The 26,043-nt window shown below is 38.6% G+C and overlaps 1 protein-coding gene and 1 long non-coding RNA gene across 3 annotated transcripts in view; one reads left to right on the plus strand and one right to left on the minus strand.

The window, feature by feature from the left end:
- The window catches only part of SORBS2 (sorbin and SH3 domain containing 2), a 298,880-nt gene extending 284,570 nt beyond the window's left edge, over positions 1-14,310 (plus strand). Inside the window, exons 23-25 of the mRNA XM_019525919.1 lie at positions 6,333-6,382; positions 11,304-11,410; positions 12,296-14,310. Coding sequence (XP_019381464.1) covers positions 6,333-6,382; positions 11,304-11,410; positions 12,296-12,357 — 219 coding nt within the window. The 3' untranslated portion in view covers positions 12,358-14,310. The remainder of the gene's footprint in view (positions 1-6,332; positions 6,383-11,303; positions 11,411-12,295) is intronic.
- Positions 1-26,043, minus strand: part of LOC109303731 — a 140,076-nt gene that overhangs the window by 48,864 nt on the left and 65,169 nt on the right. The gene's annotated exons all lie outside the window — the stretch shown is intronic.

Here is a 26,043-nt window from a genome sequence, read left to right on the forward strand (position 1 = left end):
CACTTGTCCTTGCCACATAGGGTAAGAAAGGTATATATTAGAAATGGACAGGATTGTTAGAAAGCACAACTGAGGTACTTTTTGTAAATCATCATTCACCTCTACAGAATGCAGTAGAGAATCTACCACTCTGTGGAACCCTATTTAAGAAAGTGTATCTTTGCACCGTGGCGCACACCAGCAGATCTCCCAACAGGCATAGGGCTTCAGTGGTCAAATGTTTAATTCTACCATGGTGAAGAAAAACGTAGTCTCTGAAGGAAGATTTCAGAGCAAACATCAAGAAAGGAAAAACTTGTGGAATTTCACTGTCTCCTGAACCCCCATTTAGAATTTTTCATTGGTCTTACTGAATATATTGATTTGTTAGCATTCTTCCAGTTTCTAGGCAGTTCCTGTTCTTCTTCACTCAGGGCACATGCAAAGCATTGTAATTGTAGACACAGAGTCCAAAGAACAACACAGTTTCAAATGAAAACACTCCACCATTCTTCTACAAAGAATTCTCATTTTCTTCAGGTTCCTCTCATCTGGCAAGTTCTGATTTCTATCAAACATCTGTCTTTGAGAGTTTATTCACAAAGGTACTAGGTTAACTGAAAACTTGTCCTTTATCCAACAACTTGAATATGCACTTAAAAAACAGGCCAGATCTACATAGTGTTTTCTGTTCAATGCCAAAGAGATAAAGTATCAGTAGCTAGCATTTCCCAGGTAGCTAAAATTTCTATTCTGTGCCTTTGAGCTGTCTACATTATTAATTGAGATACTTTGGCATGTAAATTTGCAGTGAAAGCTCTTTATCCCCACATGGATTGTGGGTGAATAATCTTGCAAATTATAACTCTAAGTGTCAGTACATCTGACAGAACAACTAAGCAACATTGGAAAGGATACAATAGCAACTGTGAAAGTGTGATAAACTTAACAGAGCAGTTCATTCTTTGTGCTCTAACTCACAAAGGTTTTTAATTTAAAAATTAGCATGTCTTATTTGTATGCATGAATGAAGCAACAGAAATCTCCTGTCAAGCTTTGTTCTTAAACTCTGAACTGACAAAATGTTTACGGTTTTTCCAGGCTGATTTAAAAAGAGAAATATATGTTTTGGGTAAGCCTCCTCGTAGCCCTGTGATGACTAAGAGGTCCTGCAACTCACCTGTCAGAGGTCACAGCCATTCACACAGGGTATGGTACTCAATGCCCAGTGTGTGGTGCCAGCATTCCTTAACATAAGGAGCTTAGCGTGTAGTCCCTCTGTGCTTTTCTTTGATCAGATATGTTTGAATATTATCAATATGCCAAGGCTTGTTCTCCTTCTGATACTGTCAAATTTCAGAAGTGTTTGAGCAAAACCAGTATGGAGGTCTGCGTGTGCAATATTTTGTTATCACTCTGTTGGTGTTTCTTTCTCTGCAGTGTTTCCGGTGTTATAAAAAGTGTCAAAAATGACAAAGTTCTTTATGAAATTCAGCCTGGTTTTCAGTTTCTAAATGGCTCCTCTTGTTTCAAAGCATTTTCTAGTTTATTGAAATGATACTTTCTAGTAGCCAAAACTCTAGAATTCATTGCATTTACTGTAGCTTTTGTAATGCCAAGTTCTAGTGCTTTGGTTTTTTTCTCTTTAATGCATGCTCTTTTCAAAATATTTTGTTGCTGTTCTTTTCAAAATATTTTGTTGCTATAGTAATATGGTGTGCACTAACTTGAAACAATGCTTTCTCCAAATGCAGCTATTCTAAACTGTCATTCTCTTCAGCCTTCCTCTTCATAACCATCCATAATTGCATTTATTTGGTTTAACCTAAAGGTCAAATTATTTAGAGCTTGGCTCATATTAGGTGCTGTCAATCAAGAGACCATTCTAAATTAAATTAAAGCACAGTTTGTAGGTTATATGTTTTTGTTAAGACCAAATATTTTACTGTATCTTGGCCTTTGATATGCTTTGTCTGAGATCACTTAGCATTGTTTGCAGGATAGATTTGCAGAGGGGGGCTTGATTTTATGTTGGTCTCTCTTTCAGATGGTGGGGTTTTTGTGTTCTTTGCTAAAGACATTCAGGTTTTTCTGATGGGTAATGTGTCACTGCTGGACTTCCTGCTTCCCACTGAAGTAGCAAGTCCCAGAGTTGTCACTTCCTTTGTCGTTGAATGGAGATGCTTAAAACACAGGCAGCCCAGAAACTGAGTAGTAGGGAGCCTCTACTATTGCTTGTTGAGAAACAGATTAAAGTATACCTCCTACTCCCATTTTAGCAGAGTTAATTCCTGTGTTGCACCGCGTGATAATATGCAACTTAAAAAAGATGCTACACACAGCTTGGTGTGGACTTCCATTCTAATTTCCAAAATCATGCAAGCACAATCGTGCACCCAATTAGCATGCTAAATTCCCAAGCATAAACACTCCCAATTTAAACATAACAGCAATAACTATACATATAAATTAGGTGTGTGGTTTTGAACATTTTTGTATGTGTACCTGGGACTCTGTAGTTTTGAAACAAAGGTTTTCTTACTGGGAGGCAGCATAGTCCTGTTAATGAAGCCATGGACTGGAAGTTAGGAACATTAAATGTCTACAAGTTCCAGTCACACCAGGTCTCCTAGGATCCAACTCTAATGCTGCCTGGCATGTGCTTGAGCTTGTCTTGTTTTGTGCTTTTCCAGGTACAAAATGGAGTTAAAAATCCTTATCCAACTCAAAGTGGCATTTTGACATTTCACTAGTTGTTTCTACCTTTTGCGTTGAGGAATTGCCAATTTTTTAAGCATAAATTACTTCTAATAAGTTTTACCATTTAAAATTAGCATTATACATGCTGCAAAACAAATGATACCTCATTTCAGCCATTTGTAAGGTTGTTACAAGATAACCCTTAGGAGAGGTTCAAAAAGAAGAGTTGGGGCCCAGCATTGGTTTTTAAATCACAGTCAAAAATCTGAGGGAGAATTGGCAGAGTGCAGGTCCTGAACAACGTTGGGTACAACCCAAATTAGTAAGCAGTCTACCCAGGAAAATCTCCTGTTTCCATTTCTGAGGGCTGAGCAAGATTTGGGGAGTTAACAGAGATCAGATAATGTTTTATTTTATGATTTGCATTTCCACCGTTAGTGTAATAAGTAGGGAGGCAATCCAGCCAATAGGAAACGGTTGGCCACAGAGCTGTCTATGAACTTCAATTCTTCCTCAGAGCTTGGGCCTCCGACTTGGGGGTGCATAATGCTCACTCTGCTGGGAAGCACCTACCTGACAGTAGCATTGAATTCAATGTCAATTCAGCACAGCATTCTCCAGTCACTCTTGGGCATGGAAAGGACACAGTATATGCAGAACAGCCTAGCAGTTAACAAAGTTGCCCGAGAAGTGGGAGACCTAGGTTATAGGCCCTTTATAGCTGAAGGAGATGCAAAAACTTATCACCTATGCCTCAAAAAAAAAAATGCCCTAACCACCAGATATGGAGACTTACAGCTTCCAGAGTCCCCAGCTCTGAGGTAGACCCACAATTGCATTACCTCAAGACAGGGACCCCTGGAAGCATTGACTGTCTGCCAGGAATTCAGGCAGAGTTTCATTGAATTCATGCCTTGGATCCAGTGGAACTGTGTTGCCACAATATTGCAGGCGTAATTTGCATTGTGCCATGAAACTGTTCCCTCCAAAACCCTGCATCTGGCTCTATTTTTGTCCCGTCCTATCCAGATAGAACAAAGGGAACTGTGGAGATTAGGCTTTAAAAATGGGTCAGAGTATGCGAAAAGGCAAGCAAGGAGGGAATTGCTTTTTAATCAATCCAAGATAGAGACAGGACTTTCAGAAAAGAAAGTCTCTTCTAAAGAACTATGTGGATAGAAACCTTGGTCTCCCAAGGTTGGGAGACGATCTAACCTAGATCTCCCAATATGGCAGATCAGTTATAAAGTATACATGCAACCAAAGGACTATTCATATTTTGAAACTAATTATGGGTTCATTCTTAATATTTTGACATGACTTGAAGAAAGTTCTGCAAAAGAATATTAAAATATTTCTTTTCCTACTATTTTTAAATGGGCAGATATCAGTATATACAGGTAAATGCTTGTAAATGCTGAAAATTGGGGATTTTTTTAAATCAGAGAAAGCCAGGATCCTTGATTATTAGAGAAGATGCGACCCTATCTACTAGGTCACCAAAAAGATGCTCTCTCCTAGAGCTTTAGTCTTTGCTGTCTGTGCTTTTGAGAGCCAGCAGTTCTGTGGAGACAAGTAAAATAAAGCTCTTGTGTGTGTAATTTGGTGAAAACTGAACAAGAAATCACTCTAACCTGGCAACTTCGATTCTCAAAATATCTTTAAACATATGGTATGCTGTTCTGTTGCATTTCATTAAAAGATAGCCCCCATAAAGCAGTCAAATGTTGTTGGCCTCTTGAATAATCACACCATTTAGACAGAATATTATTTAATAAACGTGTGCATTTAAGTAGTTTGCAAGAACGTTAGACTACAGTTTCATTACTCACATATTTTATACGTGAAACTGACCGCATCATTTGAAGACAGAACAAAGAGACAAATAAGATTCTTATCCTCTCATCTGGCTACAACCTAGCCCCTCAGAGTCCTGTCAGTATTTCCAGAGATCATCCTTCCTGCTGATCCTGCTAATCCTGACTGCTGGGGACCTGGACTGTCCCAAAGCCTGAGATAATCGAAAGACCCTGAGCATCTCCTATGCCCCTTCTATAGCGTTACAAGTATTACACAGCTAACCACACAATTACCTGCAATGTCTTGGGTGCCCATCCTGTGTTTTGGAGCAAAAATTATTTTTGTCCTATTAACGCAATGGCAAGAGATATTTAGCAGTTTCACCTACTTTCTTAAGTATGCATCCCTCAGTTCCTTTGACTAAACCATGTCCAAAATTATAAAAGTATGTACAGGCAGAATAATTTAACCCATACAGTGATAAAAGCAACGTAGATTAATACAGCATAACATTGCCTTTTCAGCAAGACTACATATGCCACATCAATTAACAAACACAATAAAACCAGCATGATGTGCCATAAAAACCTCATATTATAGTGGGGTTCATGAAAATTTTAAGAAGGATTTCAACTGTCATTTTGGGATTTAAGGAGAGGAGCAGGTCCTAAGTCAGAAGGGCTTATAGAGAGGAACCAGTCATTTGAATTTCACCAGTGTAGTTCAATGAATAGACATGACAATCATAATGCTATTATTCTTCATTGCTGCAAGCCACTAGTGGAAGATTCTCAGTGACCTAAAGTAAAATGAACAGAAATGGTCCAAACCAAGCAAAAACAAGCTTAAACAAATATTCCAGGTCCAAAATACCAAGGAAAGGCCACAACTTTTTTTTAACTGATAATGGTTAACAAGCATAACATAAACTACCTTTTGATACTCAGGTATCCAAGACTAGACAAGATTCCCACAGTTCTCCTGGACTGTTATTCCCTTTAGTGAGGGAAAACCAGGCATCCAAAGTCAATTACTTTTCCCAGGACCAGTTTTGTCCCATCTATTCTGCATTTGGCCAGTGCTATAGATAGGTAGGTATACATATAAAACACAGTTTTCTAAACACGCTGTGGCTTCTTTAGAAACTTAAGGTTTCTCATTGTGAGAGCTGATAGTAGTTAATTAAAAAGGAAGCTGACTTTCTCAGAGGTCATTGCACTTGAAATATCTGCCAATTTTTCCTTTCTAAGGTAAAATATTATGTTTACATAAGTAGTTGCATTCTTTAAAAATAAATTTTGTGGGTTTTTTTCCTATCAGTCTGCATGAGTTTGCTCCTCCTTGAGAGCACAGCATAGCATGGTGTGCCTGCCAATTTATATGTGTATTTTGTACATAGAATTATTGTTTGCCTGCAGAAAACATAATGGATGCTGACACTCTGCCATTAAGCATGGGGTTTTTTTCTGCTTGTCTGAGAACACACCTCTGGCAGAGAATGTACAACATTCATCAGCTGTGTTTGAGTCTTGCGGTATCTTCATTCCTGCTCTGTTTGTACAATTTGTAAAAGCAATAAGGGTTCAACTGACTTATTGCTTCAACATGAAAAAATTAGACTGTGGATACATTTAAAATGCTTCTTTTAATTATCAGTATATCCTTCAAAGCAGTCTAATTCTTAAACTTGCAGATTTGCAAATTCTAGTGCTTGCTCTTTGCCTTTTAAAAGGAACTTTTTACTACCCCAGATATGAAATGTCAAGAGATTATGTATCATACCAGTATCCAATCTAGCTTAATTTAATAACATTTATAAAATCTTTATTACATTTCAAATCATTTCATTACAGCCACAGCGCCCTGTGTTTACTCATGAAAACATACACAGTGGGGGGGAACCGTAAGTATACTTCTTGTCTACTAAACCATAGATTTAGTACTTAAAGAAAAGGTAGCAAGCATATCTTTGAAAGAAATCAATAATCTACCTAATCAAATTAAAGGATAGTGCAGATAGCCATATTCTGTGAGAATATATCCAGGAAAACTCCCTAATGGCAAAATCACAAATGAGCTAAGCTGTATCACCTCAAAAATGAGAATAAATACAAGAACTTACATTTCTCTAATGTTCTACACTTAAGATAGATATTATTTTTTTAAACAGTTCCTAGTCATTTTTCACTTTTATCACCTTTAGATATCTCAGGCAGATTGAATTCAATTATTAAAACTAATAGATTCAGCCTGTCTACTTTCTTTGGTCCTTAATAATGTATGGGAAAATATTTAGAAGCAATTCTGGAAACGATTTGGCAAGAGAACCTTTGCAGTTAGAATAATGAGAGAACAGAATGAGAATGAGTGAGGTAGACTACAAGAATGCAACATTAAACTGTACCAGAGCACTCTGTATGCACAAATTAAAGGGTGACATTTTTCAGAAGCATATGTATAATTTAGTATGCCATTTTCAAAAGTAAAAGCATGCTGAAATACTTTTTTTTTTTTAAATCTTGTTATTAGGTTCTTAGGCAAAGCCTGCTGTAATGTTTCTATAACATTACTGTGGTTTGGAACAAGTTGTAGATGAAGCATCCTAAATATGTTTAGGACTTGGGCACTTGAATACACTTTTCAAAATCTAGGCTTAAATTGTTTTGAAAATTGGCACTTATGTGCTTTAGGAAATTTTACCCAACATCAAGATTACAAGATTTTTTTTTTAATCTAAACTTGTTACTTTATATGCAAATGAGGACTGGCTTTTGGAGGTACTAATGATTTTGACCTCACTAAAACTGTATCTGTTTTCCAAATCTCTCTGGCCAATTTTTTCCTGTATATCTTATAAGTGATGCTATTGTTCACATTTGTCCTAAATGAATGCAAGCCAAGCAGTAAAAACATTTGGTTTGAAATTTCTAGTATCATCTAGGATTTAATGTTTATTTTTAATAAGAATATTTTTGGAGGTGGAATTTCAGTAGAATCATATTTCCCTTTCATTGTCTTTTTTCTGAGTTCAAAGTTCTTATCCAGATTATTTCCATAGCTAGAAACATGGCATATAATAGCAAAATTAGGTAATCATGAAATACAAGCTAGAAAATATCCGTTCACTATCTTAATTACATATCACATAAAACAATAGTAAAAAAGGAACAGTTTTGTATTATTTGAGTTGATCTGAATCAATGATCCCTCTACCTTTGAAAGCTACATGTAATCATTTCTGGAACATCAGCATAGTATTACCATACTGAAATAAGGAAATGAATGATGGACTATGCAGTGCCATTTAACTGCTGCACAGATTACAATGAACCCTGTTAAAGAAGGCAGATTTGACCAAACTAATGATCATATTTCCTTTCGCCTCGAATATTTTCATGTTATGCTCATGGCATTTGTTTATCATCATTATTTCAGCGTAAGAAGCTTTATAGATTTTGAGCCACAACTGATAGACAATCTGAAGAGCTTAAAAACAAAAAATCTTGCTCGAGACAGAGCACGCACAGAAAAAGTGATGCAAAAACTTACTACCTGCATCCAGAATCTATCTGGTTCAAGAAGATCTTTATTTCAACATTCTGTTGGTTTTAGCACTGATTTAAATACAGAAACCAAGTCATTCATTCCCAAGTAGCAAAATAATTAATTCCCCAGTTTCCAATGCCTTATTTGGATACATCTTCCATTGACTTCACTAGGAGTTTTGCTTAGGTTATGCAGAACTAGTTTATTGAATTTTTTTTTTAATGAAAAAAAAATACTGTTTTGATCACAATCCAAGTAAACTACACTAATTTCAGTGAACTCTTACTGGGGGAAGCATTTCAATAACATGAGCATTCTATTTCAAAATTTTCAGAATTCAAAGGTCTGATGGTTTCTAAATCATTTTTTAAATATATAAATGAACTTCTATTTTTTTTAAAAAGCTTTTAAAGATCAAGCTCACAACACAGTATTTTGAGTAACCTGAAGCGACTCTTTGCAGGAAATCTCAGCTTGGTCTCCAAGTACTTAAAATTTCTTCCAACCTACAAGATAAATGAGGCATGAGGAAGAACCTGATCCAACACGCACATTGTTTTGTAGCCTCCAAAATTTTTCTACAGCACTTACAAATCAGCAAATTATGTGGGCAATCATGACTCTTTCTGTCCATCTGTACATAGACAAAGCATACAAGGTGCAGAACCCACATTATGCTGACCAGCACAGCTCAACTCATCCAGCAAAGATCTGTAATCATATGCTACTGGTGTGGGTCCTTCCTTGTAATGAGAGGGGACTACAGAAGAAAAGGATTCTATTTCTGTGATATCACTGAACTGGTGTAGTTACATGCAAGCTTTTGTAGAGAGAGTTGTACAGGCACAATTGAGTCTTAATTGCAATTGTACATGATTTTTTTCAATTCCAGTAAGCTAGACTTAAACACTGACAGCCAATGAAAGAAAATGAGTTTGACAGTCTCATTCCTTTTCCCATTTATTCATTTCCCATACTACACTTTGCCAACAGAATGAGATAGCGCAAGACTTGTGGAAGTTAACAAGGTTCCCACCCACTTTCCCTGTTTCAAACCATGACATTCCTGATCACTGAATTCACTCGCAAGTATTTTAAAAAGTTGCAGTAGGAAACTATGGCTAGAACCTCTCCCTCAGAGCTAGAATAGACTTGCAGACACTGTACTATTTACCGTGTCCCTGTAAGGCACTACAGGTGGCTAGTCACTTTCCATTTACCATATTTTTCTCATATACAACCAGAGCTAGCATTACAGAAAATGGCACCCTGGGCAAACTTATATTTTGGCACCAACATCCCAGTACTCCCGCCCCCCTCCCCCAAGTCAGTAGCACTGCTGCAGGCAGAGGCAGGTGGGCAGGGATACTGTCTGGCAGGAAGACAGAGCCACCCATACTGTCTGGCCTGGCTTCTTCTAAACAGCAGCTGGAGGTGGGAGGGCAGGCTGGGCAATGCAGGTGGCTCCTCCTCCTCACCACACAGTGCCCCAAAATCCTACCCACTAGCATCTGTCTGCAGCAGCACCATTGACTGGGGTGGGGAGGTGAGCAGGGGCGTGTGCATAAGCATGTTTGTGTGTGCGTGCATATCACCCCCCAGCCACAGCCTTGGGTGGTCACCCACATTGCCCACCCTTAAGACTAGTTCTGCATAGAACACACAACTTTTCCCCAAAAAAAATCAACCCCCCAAAATTACAGTACGTGTTTTAAGCAAGGATACCATTTTCTTCACGGGAAAAGGAGCACTCCTGGAGACACTGTACACATCATGCAGCTGCCAAGGTGGCTGCTACTTGTTTCTGCTCCGCAAACAGAAGGGACAGGGTCTTGTGCTAATCCTCTCACAGCTATAGCTATTGGCTGGGCTCTGTGGTGTGTCCCAACGTGGCAAGTGAGGGGCTAGTAGTATCTTGATGGGGCTTGTAATGTGAAGACAATACATTGTATACAGGAACTTATATAAAGAACCTTTTCCCTTTTTCTCATCATTGCCTTCTGCCCTTTCTTCTTCCACCGTAAAAACCAGCTCCTTCCCTAAATACTCTCTCTTTACATTTCCTCTTCTCCTTAAAGAAACACTCTAAAACCCTGCTGTTGCATTAGAACAGCAGTCACTTGAAGGCCGTCAGCCCATGTACATATCCATCCACCAAGACGACATTTGCTGCAAAGTCTGTCAGTTTGCCAAAAACAAATGCTAAATGGGAAAGATTTGCATGAACGATTCAATAGCTTAATTCCAGTTTTAAAAGTGATATAGATACTTATTTGTAAAAGTGATATAGATACTTACTTGAGAGTCAGTCAGGCCCAATAGTTTCCATTGTAAGTTAGACTCCTAAACTGCATTGGAAATTTAACCCTTAAATACTTATGTACAAAATTTAGGTGCCACCAAGATCTTCAACACCTCCACTTGGCTACCACCTAAGCCAACATGCACTTTAAATTTCCAACCAGTGCACTAACAATAACACAGTAGAGACAATAATCTCTCTCTCTGTCCCAAGACATTTTTTTTGTTTTATATAAGAGTAGAACAGTTTTTAAAAGAAGTGGTTGTCTGAACCCCACTCCAACATACCCTATAGCTTTGTGGTTATGGCAGACACTGGGAAGATATAGGGTCTCATTTCCTTGGGCAGAATAAGGCATGGAACTTAGTTCTTCCATATCCCAAGTGAGTAGTTTAACCACTGAGTAGTTTGTAAAAAAAGGAGGTTCCACTGCTTTTTCCCTCACCCTTTTGCAGGAAAGGACTGACGTGGCTCAGACACATAATAGGCTCCCCTTTCTAACCCGGGTTAGGTGTTTATTACCTTTGGTAGCCCTGGCTTAATCTGCATCCTTTTCCTTGGCATTTCCTACTTGACTAACATAGGCATTAGGCAGCTACCTGCTCAATTTACTGCTAGTTGTTAATTCCCTTGTCTAGCTGCCTAACTCTACCCATGTATTGTGTAAAGAGCTAAAGAACCTAACTTGGGGCTGTGAATTGTACTAGGTTTTAATCCACCTAAAAGTTAAGATGAGCTTAGCCATGCCTAAGGCCCTTTTATGAATCTAGTCCTTACTTAACGTCACATGAGTCGTCTCTTACCTAAACTATTTCAGTATAAACCTAGTCCTTAGGTGGGCAAGAGAGTCATTATTTTCAATTACATTATCAATATTGTTACTTAAGCATTTAACTAAATGTTTACTAAGCTCCTTTAATTTAGTACAGATGCAAAAAATGTATTTTTAAAAACACATGCCTTTGTCCTGTTTAAGGTTTCAGGCTCTGTATAACTATACTCCTAGGAATGAAGATGAATTGGAGCTCAGAGAGGGAGATATCATTGATGTGATGGAAAAGTGTGATGATGGATGGTTTGTGGGTATGTTTTAATTTGGTTGCTTTTTGGGGGGTGTTATTTCAGAAACATTTACTGCCATTTGCTTACATTTAGATGACTGCATAGTTTCTGGAGGCCTACAACAAAGTCCATTAAAATTTAAAAGTGGCTCTCCATTGACTTCCTGAGCATTGGAGGTACACATGTTGCTCCAAAAACATTTCACTATAAATTTATTATCCATTACCTCCAGATTACTAAGAAAAGAGTTGTCCTTATGCTACCATGATACAACACTAACTCTATCGTAGTATCTGCCAATATAACCTTTACCCAGATAGCTTTAAATTTGCTCATATAAGTATCCCATGGACTTCAAAAGGACCACTTGGGTGAATGATTATTATTCGGTGTGAGCAAGTGTAATAGATATGAACCTAAAAAAAGGTGGCTTGATCATTCCAATGTATCTTATTTTCCTTACTTATATAATAAACAATTCTCCTGCTAGTCCTAAGTTATACAGAAACTGAAGGGTTTGACATCAACATTTTGGCCAGATTATTTCATTACAATTCAAAATGTTAAAATAAATACATTTGTGTTGTTGCCAGGTATCAAGCTGATATTTTAGCATGTTAGGATTAGCACAAATTATAACCTGGATATACACTATTTAAACTATATAAATGTATGATTTTCCCATAATAAATCTCAGTAACAAGGTATGATTTGTAAATGTAGTACATCATGGTATGGCAAATACTGGGTTGGTTCACTGCAAACAAAATATCTATTTCATGCAAAACATACACCGTTCATGAAGTCTCATAAATTGAAAATAAAACAAAGTCCCTCTGCCCCTACCCCTTGCATAGCAATTTCTTACTGTTATTGCCATCTTTCATTTATTACTTCTACTTTCAGGAACCTCAAGAAGAACCAAATTCTTTGGTACTTTCCCTGGAAATTATGTCAAGAGGCTGTGAATTTTTTTTTTCCAATTATTTATGCTGCATCTCTGCAACACATCTGCATAAAGCTGCTAGAAAACATGCTACACAGGCCTTCTGTTTTCTCGCTTTGCAGCCTCAAATTGAAGTCATCTAGGTCACCATCATCATCCTCCATGCTCATCTGCCAAACTGCTCCAGCAGTATTACAGCAACGACTACAGTGTGAATAACTAAGCTTTTATGAAACAAGAGGAATCGTTCCAACATTTGAGTACTTTCTCCTGCTTTAAACTTTTTTTTTCCCTATTTGAAATATGAGAATAGGAACCTTTGATGGAAGGTACACAGGTGAATTTCCATGGAAAAACATGTCTTGCCTGGTTCTTAGCATTTGTGATACTATCACACAATGCTGCAGAAAAGAAAAATGTAATTCTCAGCTTCCACCTGCTACAAAGAGAGAGTTGCTATTTACTATTTAAAGAAAAAGTTGTTTGAGTTTCCACATTCTTTTTGGCTTGGGCAGCCAATATGTTGCTTTCACTTTGCCGTATCACAAGTTTGCCTATTGTACTGGTTTACGATATATAATAATTATAATATAGATTGTTTGCTTGCACTTATATGTTGTAACATATGCACAGTGACTGTAAAATCTCAAGCAGTAGTTAAAAATGGGAGAACTGCAAGTGTGTTGGATGGGTGCAATTTTACTGGTTAAAATTTAATTTTTTCCAAATAAGCTATAGTGTTTTTCTGTTAAAAATAAAGTACAAGAGGCATGAAATCTTGAGTTTGTGGATAACAGTGAGACATAAAGACTGATAACAACAAACTATTAGTGTCTGATATTACATGACTATATCAAAATACATTGCAATATTCAGCAACAGGACATGACATTTGAGGGATTGGTGTTTTATGTATCAGATGAATTTTAAAGAAACAAAAACAAGCAGTATTAGTGCAAGGTTTTTATTCTAACATAGCCACCTGAGAAAAATATTCACATAAAATATCTACCAGTATCATGTATTGATTTTCTTTCGCATCATATATGTGTATAGTTTAAGAAAACCCGAGTTGCACCTTTTTATTTAGAAACATAGTACTGCAAAAAAAAGCACCGGTATTAAAACCGATACATTTTAGGTTTTTTTCCTGTATAAAACAAGTATTTGAACACATTCATTTCTTTATGCAAAGGTAAGCATAAGTAGTGTATGAAATTAAAAAGACACAGGATGATAATGACTATGGCTTTATACAAAACAATTCAGATTTGGTTTCTTCAGCACCTTATAGATGGCAAAAGCTTTTATTGCATTTCTCTTGTGGTAAAGGACTGATTTTATCACAATGTATGTAGTCTTTGTAGCATTTTGTACATATGTTTGCTTTTTTTGTACAGAGCCATTTTGTTGTTGATTTAAAAAAAAAAATCAAGTTCCTCATTTGACCATTGCCCTCTTAATATATGGAACATCTCCAATGCATTTTTGTCTACTTGACCCACTTACCATAAGCACATCTGGATAGTGCAATTCTGTAAAATAGCATTTTATGCAAAATTTTATTAATTAAAATTATGGGTTTACCAGCCAAATTTAAAATGTATATACATCTTTATTACTGAGAAATGTCATCAAGACAAAGGTAAAGAAACATCTTTGTGCAGCATACCTTTATTACTGCAGATTTCATGGCAAAAGCTTTATATTTCAAAGGCTTTCAATTTTAATCTAGATCTGCATGCAGCTTTGCTGTGAGATTAATACCTAACTTTGATGCCATTTATGATTGAAAACAAATAGCTGTTGCGTGTGATATTTAAAAAGTACTGTTTCTACTCTGTATCCGATTTAAAAAAAAATACAAAAGTTTTTCATGCCTGGCTTTCAGGTAATTGACTTTGAATTCTTAAAAGCAAAGGGTCTCTGTGTTTTTTCCTTGAATAGACTTCTAATAAATTTTGCTTGGAGTACACAGTAGTATTTCTTCCTGTTATTTACAACCCTTTATACAGTACAGCTCCATATATTTTATCCTTTGTTTGCTGGATTTTAAACAGAGAAAGACCAATCACACCAGCTGTATTTGGGAATATAATCATACAGAGCAGAGGGTCAGCATACAGGCCATGGGCTAAGGCCAGCTAATGAAGTCACCGGATACAGCCCACAAAGTCAGAAGGGTTTGCCTCGGTCCAGGCCTGTCCTGGGACTGGCCAGCTAGAAACTGCCTGCATTGCCTCTGCTTCACCCACCCCTCAAGCAACAGCACAGACAGCTTCCAGCCAGCGGAGAAATATGCTGAGGCTAGGCAGCTTCCAGCTATGCCTGCGCCACGGCCAGGGAAGCAAGGTAAAAGTGCAGATGCAGCTTCCAGCTCTCTCTCACTTCCCCACCAGCTGGAAGCTGCATTCACACCCCAGGGAGGGGGCAAGGGACCTGGGAGAAGTGGCAGCAGTGTCTGGCCCTGGTGTAGACACAGGCAAATTCCCCCACTGTTGACATGCCATCAAAGCCACACACCCCACACCAGAGTAGAACCAGGTTGTTCCAGCTTATGGCTTATAAAAGGTTGCTATCCACAATAGAGAGATACTATTTGCTCTCAAATAGAAAATGGAAATAGGTTCAAAACATTACATGTCAGCATTATTTTATCCAGATGAGAAATCCATGGTATTAGGTACAGCTCTCAGTTCACTCTGGTTCTTGCCAAGTACTACACATAGGAAAGTAAGGCTGGAATGATCCTCAGAGATCAGTTTGTTTAAAATTAACATTGTCGTCAGCTTCCACTGCCTTTTATTCACAATAATATTTTCAGGAGTTACATTGCTGCACTCAGTACTAATTGTTTGTGATGGTCTCTTCATTACTCTTTTACAGCTCATTGCAGAAGAGGAATCCAAACAGAAGTGAGCAAGCTTTTTAACATTGGCTACAGTCTCTATCTTCATCACTCTTCCCATAAATTTAATTAAACAAATACTAAGTTAATCCTGTAAAAAAAGTTTTAAAAACCTGGCAGTAACTGTTTTATTTAAAGAAAGACAAAAAGCAGTATTTGTAGAATTATATAGGTCTCCACCTCCAACAGAGAATTACTCAACCTATACGTAATCACATCATAGTGTTGCATAAATTGCTGATTTTATCCCCTGGAGGCTAATCCAATTCACCTCTAGAAGAGAGTCACACTTTCAGGCTGGATCCAACTCTATTTTATTGCTTGCAAGCAGGCCGACAGAGGAGCTTGTTGCTCAGATCAGTGTCGACCCTAAACAAAGAGCGCACGTGGCTTTTATTGAGCTAGCATTCTTTTCAGTTGAGGTGTTACATTTTAATTGGTCATTTCAAACCAAAACCTGAGCAACCTATAAGGCATACATAGTGGGCCATCCTGTACCATGTGGGTGGAAAGTTACAGAATGCAGGGGTTAATACTAAAACAAGGAACAAAGAAACATAGAGAAAAGTATCTATTTTCGCTACAATAGTAACTTCTTCTAGTAAACTTAACTGAAGAGCTATGAATTTTTCCCACCTCCTTACAAATGACTTTGCCTAATTTTGCTCCTGCTGCCCCCAAATATCTACCTCAAACTATGTCCGTTTCTAAGAGGCCCACCTCCCACCCCCACACTGTTTTTTTTCCAGAATATCTAGCAAGGCTTTATTATGAAGAACTAACTTCTAAGGCCTAGTCTGCACTTACAAATGTTTCTGACACAGCTGTGTGTGTTAAGCATGTGAAAAAATATTCACGCCCCCCTCCACCAGGCATAGTTACTCTGACAAAAGCCTGAAGCCCATCTGCCTCTACAGCTTACTATTTCAAGGGGCTGATACTAGCTATGCCAGCAAACCCTTTTTAATGTAGGCAAAGCTTTTGCTATTCCTAATCTCTAGGGCTAAAAACAAACATTTGGGGAGCTTAAATAGGGTTTAAAATGGCCACCCAATTTACACTTGGCTCGTTCCAGCGCTGATGTTATAGTTACAAACCCAATTTCTGTAACTGGCAATGAGTCTAAGACTGTAACTATACAGAAGTGCCACGCACACAAGTGGATCTAAAAATTGCAAAACCCATTCTAGGATAAACCTGGATCTAGGTACTATCAGACTCATTCAGTTTAGGTCAAATGGGCGCATGGTATTTCTGTCCACTCCCCCCCGTGTAGCCCAGGGGCTGAGAAAACCCATTCACTGGCCTGAGCCCCAGAGCTGCTCTTTTCACTCCCTCCTCCCCCTGCACTGGTCTATGTTTTTGCTCCCCTCCCCCCCGCCAAACGAGGCTTCTCAATCCCCATCCCACAAACCACTTGGGGTACAGCCACTTCGATCAGCATTCACTGCTGCTAGAGCCAAGGAAGTAAGTCCTGGTGGAGGAAGGGGTAGCAGGGGTGGGGGTGTGGGTTCATGAGAGGGAAACCCCACCCCACCCACAGGTAGTGCCTGCCCCCTCATCCCCCTCAAGCCTGCTGGACCCCTAACCTCCCAGCCAGCTTCCCCACCCCTCATCCTGACTTACCTGATATCAGGCAGCCATTCTGAATCGATTCAACCTCCCTCTAACATCCCCGAATGTCTGTACTTAGTCCAGAAAACAGCTAGACCTCAGAAGGACTCAAACTCCTAAAGACATGTGTACCCCACCTGTGGACTATGCTAGGAAGCACTGCAGTGAAGTGTGGATGCTCACTAGCACCACCCCCCCAAATGAGGTAATGCAGCTGCCCAGGAGTGGTGCTGGGTGTATGGCAATAAGTCATTTGGGGTTTAGCACCTGCTGCATGGGGGTCTTATGCCTTACTGCAGTTTTCTTTAGCATGCTCCAAAGGCTGTATAGATGTAGCATGTGCCATTGAAGCCTCTTGGAGGATCCTAACCCAAATCACAGGCAGCACATTAGTTGCATTGTTGTTTGTGTCCTCATGGTCTCTACTGTAAGTGCAACCACATAAGTATTCTAGATATTTAAGATATTTATTCTAGATAAATAAGAATCAGCTGGTGAATGCTGAAGAACTTTGCTTTTTTAATCTTTTAAATCACATTAATGATAAGAGCAGAGCTAGGTTACAAAAACAGAAAAGCTCTCTCCCCACATCACATCATCCAACAAACATAAGATGTGTGCTATTTGCCTACAAGCAAATCCAACTGCTGTGATTACTAACCTCACAGGCCTATAACAAACATAAGACTGGAGACCCAAATTAGGCAGCAGGGTACCCTGTTGTCCTCAGTGCCCCTTCTATGATTCTAGATGGTTACAAACATTGGAGTAATCCCATTGCAATTTATTTTAATGACACTTCTAGTTTCTTTTCACCTCTCCCTTAAATTCTGCAGCATATTGATAATTAGCACAGAAAATGCACTGGTGACATTTATCTAAGGAAAGTTACAAGGTTTGGCTACATTTTGGGCATTCCTAGTGTGGGTGGGCTTAGGCTCAGAGTGAGCCCACAAGGCTAGGGGCAGAAATGAGGTCAAAGGGCTAAAAGGAGGGCTCTGGAGCTGGGGGTCACTGAACAGTGGCCACTGCTTCCCAAAAGGCCTCCAAAAAGCTGACAGACAATGCCCAGAGGAACTCTGCTCAGAGATGCACGAGGAAAACAGGAAGTGAAAATAGGTTCCATGATCACAAAACACTCCATCATTGAGCTTCCTTCTTTTGGTGCCTTAGATGGCCATGCATGGTTAGGGAACTGGAGGAGATTAAGAGAGTGATGCGGGGGATGGATACGAGAGAAAACGCAGCCAGAAATACAGTATAACATTCCAGAAGAGCCTGAAGGGCTGCAGTTTAATGCGCTCTAGATAGTTGCATTACATCTCCCCCACACCATCTACAACAAAGGGAGATATACAGGGTGTGTCTACATGTCGCCACCATTTTCTTTTGAGAGAAAACTTTAACATTTGAAGGACATATGTTTCCCAATATCCCTCAACACTAGTTGGGCTACTCACTTCAGTATCTGCTACTACAGCCAACAATATGGATGTATGTATGTTTCTGTTGAAACAATCAGAAAGGACACAGTTAACCATATTGATATTTAAATTGTCATCCTTAGGGTTCAAAGATGATGCACTGGTCATAGAAATGTCACACACCTCTACCATAGTTCTAGGGTCTCTGCAGATAGTTGCAATAACCACTTCATCAGTTTTATATTCAAAACATTTCTGGTGAAAGGATTAACAGTAGGCAGATAGAGGACAATGGGTGGTAGTGATGCCTTGCTCAAGGATGATTTAGTTGACAACTGGGACAAAAAGAAGGGGCCTGATGATAGAGTGGAATGAGGCACCTATGGTCTCACTCCAGTAGCCTGAGAACTGCCTCTCCAATTTGTATGACCTATGATCAAGGCATAGCAGGTGAGAGAAGACAGGGCAGTACTCAGGGAGAGGAGGGGTGACCAGAGTGCAGAACGAACACCAAGGCTGCTTTTGCAGTGGATCCCATTGCAGAAGATAGTTAAGAGTTAATTCCTGTTTGCAATACAGTAACGATAATTCTCTTCTGAGTTCGTCCACATTTATTAAAAGCACTTAGGTAAAGTTTCTTGGAAAGATAATCTAAGGCAGAGATTTTCAGACTTTGTTGACTGCATATTACTTTATCTGCAAAAATATTGCTGCTCATGCCCCCTACACTTGCTAATCTCTGCATGCACATTCTTAGGAAGAGTGTTGTCAATGCCATTACTCACAACATGTTAACCAATCAGAAGCTCCACCACCCCTATTAAAATTTAGATGTACCCTTTGAAAAAGTACTGCATACCCCAGTTTGAAAGCCACTGATTTAAAGGATAAAGAGTGCAGGAGAGCCAGCAATATTTGCAAGAGACTGAAAGGCAAAGCAGAAAATTATCCCAACATGGAAGACATACAGGAACTATAGTCCTGTGTGCATCTTGTACAGGAGCTTTTATCCTGAAAGAAACTACATAAAAATGGAAGCAAGGCACATAAAACAGTACAGGGATAAAAAGACTAGATCAAATCATTCTTGGGGCTGCTTAATTGGGACATAGGTATCGAAATTCAGCCTAAACCATAAAATGTGTTCCAATCTGATCCTGCTTCTCCAGCCACAAAATGCTTAGGGTGCCCAGACTCAGGCATTTCCATTTTGGCCTCAAAGAAGTCCATAAATGTCCTGACTTAGGTTTGTGCACCAGAATCTAGGCAGTTGGGCCTATTTCTACTTTTTAATGTTGCACTCTTGGCTGCCAAGTGAGCCAGCTTCAACAGGAAACACGCTGTTCTCCAGTAGGACAGCACTTCCACTCAAACTATTTTATAGCTTCGTGGTCAGGCCACCTTTTTTGGAAGTGGGAAATAAGGATTTGAGAAAAGCGATGAGCCAGGCTTCTCACTATCTACTTTAACAAGTAGACTGCTATGCAAAAAGTGAGCACCACCTGCCACGTTTAAGAGTGGAAATTAGTCAGTATGGACCTTGTACTAAATTCAATATACTTGGGGTGAGTTAGGGCACCCTGATCAGCTACGTACCTCCCCTCTGGATCATAAGAATACAGAGTAAGCAGTCCTGTAATCAGCTGCCAAAGTTCTGGAGAGGAAGCAGAAGTTCAAACATAGTCCTTTGCCTGACATTTTTTTTGATGAAGAGGAGTCAGCAATTAGAAACCAGTTGGCCTAGCGAATATTTCAAAAGATACTAGAATAAATTACTAAAACAAATGTGTAGGCACTTAGAGAATGAGACTATGAAAAATAGCCAACATAGATTTATCAGGAACAAATTGCATCAGATCAGTCTAATTTCTTTTTTGCCAGGATAACTGCCAACTGGTGAACTGGAAAATAAATTTATATGGACCGTATCTTGATTTTGGTCATGGTTTGATGCAGCAGCACCATTTCAAAATAGAAAAATAAAAAAAAAATCTGCAAGAAATCACAAAGTAGTGAATGCAAAACTAATTAAAACAACTGGACTTACAGTAGCTTTCAAGGCCCAGTTGCATTCAGTATTTTGATTAGTGAGTTGGATGATATGCTTATAACATTTTCAGATTATGTGAAGTGGGAGGGATTGCAGGTGTTCCGAAGGATGGCATTAGAATTCAAAATTATATAAATAAAAATCAGAGAAAAAAAAGTCAGATGAAATTCAACAAAAGACAAAGGTCAAGTACTACTATATTTACTCAAATATATGACAACCCCCTAGTAGTTAGATGCTGTATATGGAAACATTATAAATTTGTTATAATTTTCCAGGTACAGAATGTAATTATTGGAGGTTTGCCTTGAATTTGTCCCTTTGCCACTGGTACATCAGGGAAAGTAAATCTGGGGTTCCTTATAAATTTATTGTTTTATTAATTTATTCTAGTATCTTTTGAGATTAGTTAGGCTGACAGTTCCCTGTGGAGGGAACACCTGCCCATTTTTAAGGGCCACACAAAAAAAAGTTCCCTGTCAGTATGTTTGACCAATATAGGCCATATGTTTTATAGGCACACTCAATATTGGCTACATTTAACCAGCTTTATAGGTGGTTTCCATTACTGAGCACCAGCTACTTTTGGTAGCAGTTTAACAATAGATAATGTATTTAGTAAGGTTTCCTGGTATGCAAATGTAAGACAAAGGACTTCTCCCCCCATGTTGACTGAAGGAAAAAAAATGCATCTTATATTTGAGTAAATACAGTACTAAGGAAGGAGAAATCAAGTGCACAAAAAATGAAGAGTTCCTTGCTGGGCAGCAGTAACCATAGAAAAGGATCTTGGGGTTATAGTAAACAACAAGCTGAATTTGAGTCTCTAGTGCAATGCAAAAAGGGTCAGATCTCATTCTGGGACATATTAACAGAAATATATACAAAACACTATCCTTGGCACTGGTGAGACTTCACTCAAGAACTATATCCAGTGCAAGACTCCCATTGACTTCAAATACAACAATTTCACCCAATGAATTTAACTTGTAATCAAGCACCTATATAGGCCTGAAAAAAAATTAACATAAAATTTAAAAATGTACACTTGTTCTTAGGGAAGGCAGTCTTGTTTAAGTGTCCCTAGAGCACAAGAATGCTGACACCAATGTCAATGCAAATCAATGCCATTACTTACCATGCATTAACCAATTATAAGCACCACTGCCATTATACAAATTTAGGTATTTACCCTTGGCATACTCCAAGGGTGCTGCATACTCCAGTTTTGGTGTACCTACTCCAGTTTGCCAGTGTACTAGACCACTGGTTTTCAATCCCAATAAGAAAGTCACTTTTTACTTAATAACTGGTACCCGTTTCAGTTAACTTGCAAATAAAAACCAAGTTATAACGTGCAAACCCTTCATACAATGCAGATTTTAAGGTTCAAGCGACTGCCAGTATTTCCAACTATCCATAAAAAAAACAAAAAACAAAACTCAAGCTAAAAACACCCATCTGTAAAGTCCATAAAAAATTGAGACATCTGTAAAACTATGAAGCAGCCTGCATCTGATTGAAGATCCCTGGTCAAAAAGGCCAGAGTTGAGCACTGAAACTGAAAACAAAGCAGCACCACCTGGTGCCTGTGCTGGGTCACAGTACCCTGCATGGAGCTCTGTCAGGGCTTTGTAGCCCAAAGGAACTCCCACAGTGTCTTCACCCCCACCCCCTCCCATGTGTTGCTGGTGGGAAGGCAGTCCTTTCTTTAGAGGTGCATGTTAGGACAGAAGGTGGAGCTGGTAGGGGTAAGGCTGGGGTTGAGGTGAGGTGGAGGCAGGAAGCATAGTGTAAAACCATTGTTGCAGTCAAACAGGGTTGCCAGCCCAAGATTTTTTTCTTAACCAATAATCTGCAAATGTTTTACTGACAAGCCTACTTTTTTTTATGACGGTTGGTGTTAAACCTGTACATTTGAACTCAGCTCAGGATTCAGATGTGTCCATGGCCTAGCAGAAGGATTACATTTACATTATGTAAATCATATGTCATTAAAAAAAATTGGCTGCCAGTGAAAAGTTTGCAGATTGTCTGTAAAAAATAAAAAATGGTCTTGGGTTAGCAACCCTGACATTTAGGAAAAAGAAATCCCACCCTACTCTACTTTCTAGGTCCAAGATTAGTGGTAGACACAGCATTTGAACAATCTGGAGAAGAAATATTGGAAAAGACAGCAAAGAAGTGCATAAAAACTCCCTAAATTCATCTAGTGAACAGAAATTAGCTCAAAAGCCAAGTCCCTCAAGAAAAATCATTTTACCGGCATTGAAACCAATACCTAGATCTAGAAATGAAAGCTCAACAGCTGGTAGGCCTGCCGCCCCACCAGGATTCAGGCAACTGTTAACCTTGCAAGAAGATAATTAGAAGATAAAGATTTCTTTCCAAGCACCATCTTGTGATGGCTGTCCTGCAGCTTCCTGGTCTGTACGTGAACATAGTAGTTTGGGGCTTTTTTCTGTCAGCTCAGAAAGGTACCTTTTTAAATCCTAGTTTTAAATACTTAGGAATACGTACCGATATTGTTCAGTGTATGAGACACATGTTAGCCTCTTCCTCTAGCTGTATTTGGTAAGCATCTGAAGCCAGTTCAAGGGCAAAGCTCTTCTCTTAGTTTAAATAATGAATTAGCATTTGCTTGTTACTTTAGATGTTGAATATTGTTTAAACCAAAACAATAGATCATGAGATATATTAGTTTTCCTATTCATAAATTGTTTGCCATCCCTCAAAAAACTTTAAAAATACTATAAATATTCTTGAGGCACCTTGCCAAGTTCAGTGAGCAGTAAGGTAAATACACGATGAAATCAGTGAAGACTGTGAACATCATGGATCTGTAATTTCTGTTCTAATCCTGGTTGTTGCTGACATTGTGGGCTTGGTTCTTTAGCAGCACAGTCCACAGAACACTACTGACTTCCAGTTTCATTTACCATTCACCATATTAAAGTAAATGTGAAGCAGCTACAAAACTGTGCTTTCTGACAGAATATTTAATCCTTGTACCGCTACAATTACATAAATAAAGGAAACTTCGGTGCGTATAGTAGCCAAGATGAAGGAATTTACATGTCTAAGTTTGGATAGGTATCAATAGAAAATTATCCAGTGGTTATAAATTAAATGAACAGCATTTACACATATAAAGACTACAGTGGGCTGCTTATTAAAAACAGGCATAACATAGTTTGTGTGTCATCTCCAATTAGGGTTCTGAGTCATAGATGTTTCAGCTTGGACAGAGTGGCATTACATCACAAATGATACTGTAGAAAAAAAAAAACTGTTGACTGACAACCAGGAATGTGCTGTTGAGTTTTATCTTAGATACAGACACTCAAATGAACAATGGTACTATTTGTCCCAGGATAACTATAGCCAGGCCTCAACAATTTGTCTCCTGTAGCCAATGAAAATAACTTGGGAATTTTAAGGTCATTATTTTGTAGGCAGTTTATATACCCTTACATACAAACATGCACATGCATGGATACACACAGCCCCAGTATGTCCTTTCCTTTGCTAAAGATGATGATAAAAAACTCATTATTTTAGGAGATACCTGAAGAAAACAAATTTAATGAAGCTGGATATCAAATTTATCTTCCATCAGTGATAAATTGCCAGAGATCTGTACATCATAGCACAGAATATTCAGCAAATACAAGGTAGAGATGAACTTTCCTCTTAAGTAAATGTTTCCCACTACAGGTAAGAATCATGCATTTATCTGGATATATTTTAAACCTTCAATCAATTAGTGTCCATATAAATTTTAAGAAATACCAATATTTGTTATGAAAAGGTACCAAAAAAAAAATTAAGTAATGTGTGGATCTTGCAAGCTAAAAGACCACTATGTTAGATTACATTCCTGGTCTATTAGTGTTAACAATGTCCTTTAATATCAGCAGGAATTTTACACTTAAGACTGAGTCCACATAGGGACTTGTGATGCAATAGATAGTTTTTAGTCCCCATTCTGCCCAATTCGGATAAATGGACTTGAACCCGGTGTCCCACATTTAAAAGAGTACCATCACCCCAGGATGTCTTCCTCAAATTCAAAAAGGTCTTTGTTTCATCAGAAGTGTTTCCAATATAAATTCAGACGTCTCAAAAATTTCCTTAAGCTAGGAAAACCATTGCCCATTTGATTCCATCCTTGGAGTCCCGCAGCTACAGACTCTCAAAAGATTGTTAGGTACTTAATTATCATTCATTGCAATTGGGATTAAGGCTGCAAAAGTATTTAGAGTCTTCGGTACTCTTGAAAATCCCAACCAACAACACTTTAAAATGTTCCGATTGACTTTAAATCTTATTTTGAATCTTAAAAAAAAAAAAAAAAAGAGGCAAGATGCGCAAAAGACAGAAATACTGAAAGAGTTCTTAACCACCTAAAAGGACTGTAATTGTACATTTAATCAAGGTTTCTCTGCACATTAGAACTAAATGTACAGCGACAGAGCAGTAGTGGATACAACAAATGCTGGGAATGACTGAACATGTTGTTCTGGTTGGATCACCATAGTACTATTTAACCCAAGCATTTCTGAAGCTGTGATTCGCTAAGAAATTAGTGTTTAATGACCATGACTCATGGTTCCTCTCTTATGGGATAGTGGTCTATGGTTAACACTTGGTCCTGTAATATGAAACATGTACAAACACTGGCTGGCTCAAGACCTGCTAAAAGGTTTTTATTTACACTGCCACTGATTCATCCGTTATAGATAGGTATTCTTTACATGCAACTCTGGAGATATTTGAACAGGTGAATATCAGCCCTTCCCATTGCTAAAAGACTATGAAAAAGGATAAATTAAAACACATCTCCAACACATATTTTATGTAGCAAAATAATAAGCAACTGACATGTTAAACAACACCCTTCACCCAAAAAATCTCTATGAACTATATACAGAAAACCTTTCATTTACTGCTAAAACATAGCAGTGTCCAAGATAGAAGACAGCAGCCCTTTCAAGGCATAAAACAACACCATAACCTTTGAAAAAAAGGAAGCAAAGAATAGAACATCCTTTCCAAACCACAGGAAGCTATTTACCAATAGGCCATTTTTTTCCCAGAAAAATCCTCATTTAGTCAAAGGAAGTGGTCTGATTTATAAAAGGCACAAAATGTATCTACAGTTTCAGTTGAAGTCATACAGAGCTCAGAGGAAAAATTAATTGAGGTACTGCCTCAAGTTTATATTTCAATGTATAACTTTAGCTCAACAAATTGAGAAGTATTAGGGCTGTGTGAAGCTTTGGTCGTCAATTTGATTTAGCAGCTGAATCTCCAAATCCAAACCATATCATGACACTTTAATCTCTCTGAATCAAATTGAAACCCTCCAAATCAATTCAGAGAGATTCAGAAGAGTCAATGACTCAGCCATAGACACAGCTTTAAATGTTTTTTCTACATACCTCAAGGTACCAGGTGGCTCACGAATGCCAAGATGGTGGGGCAGACAGAGCATCCCACAGGAGCTGTGGGGGAGAGGGGGGGTCAGCACACCCGGAAGTGGACCAGAAGCACTTCTGGGTTTGCTGGGGACTGTGGGGGGGTCCCCTGGCTTGGCAACTGGTACCTCCTAGGTCTGATGGGGCACCCAGGGTCCCCCACAGCCGAGGGAAGAGTGGGGGGCGGGTCCCCAGCGTGCTCAGTGGCAGACCCAGAAGTGGACCAGAACTA

The sequence above is a fragment of the Gavialis gangeticus genome, unplaced genomic scaffold, assembly GCF_001723915.1.
Source record: "Gavialis gangeticus isolate Ggan-Ray unplaced genomic scaffold, GavGan_comp1, whole genome shotgun sequence".
NCBI lineage: Eukaryota > Metazoa > Chordata > Crocodylia > Gavialidae > Gavialis > Gavialis gangeticus.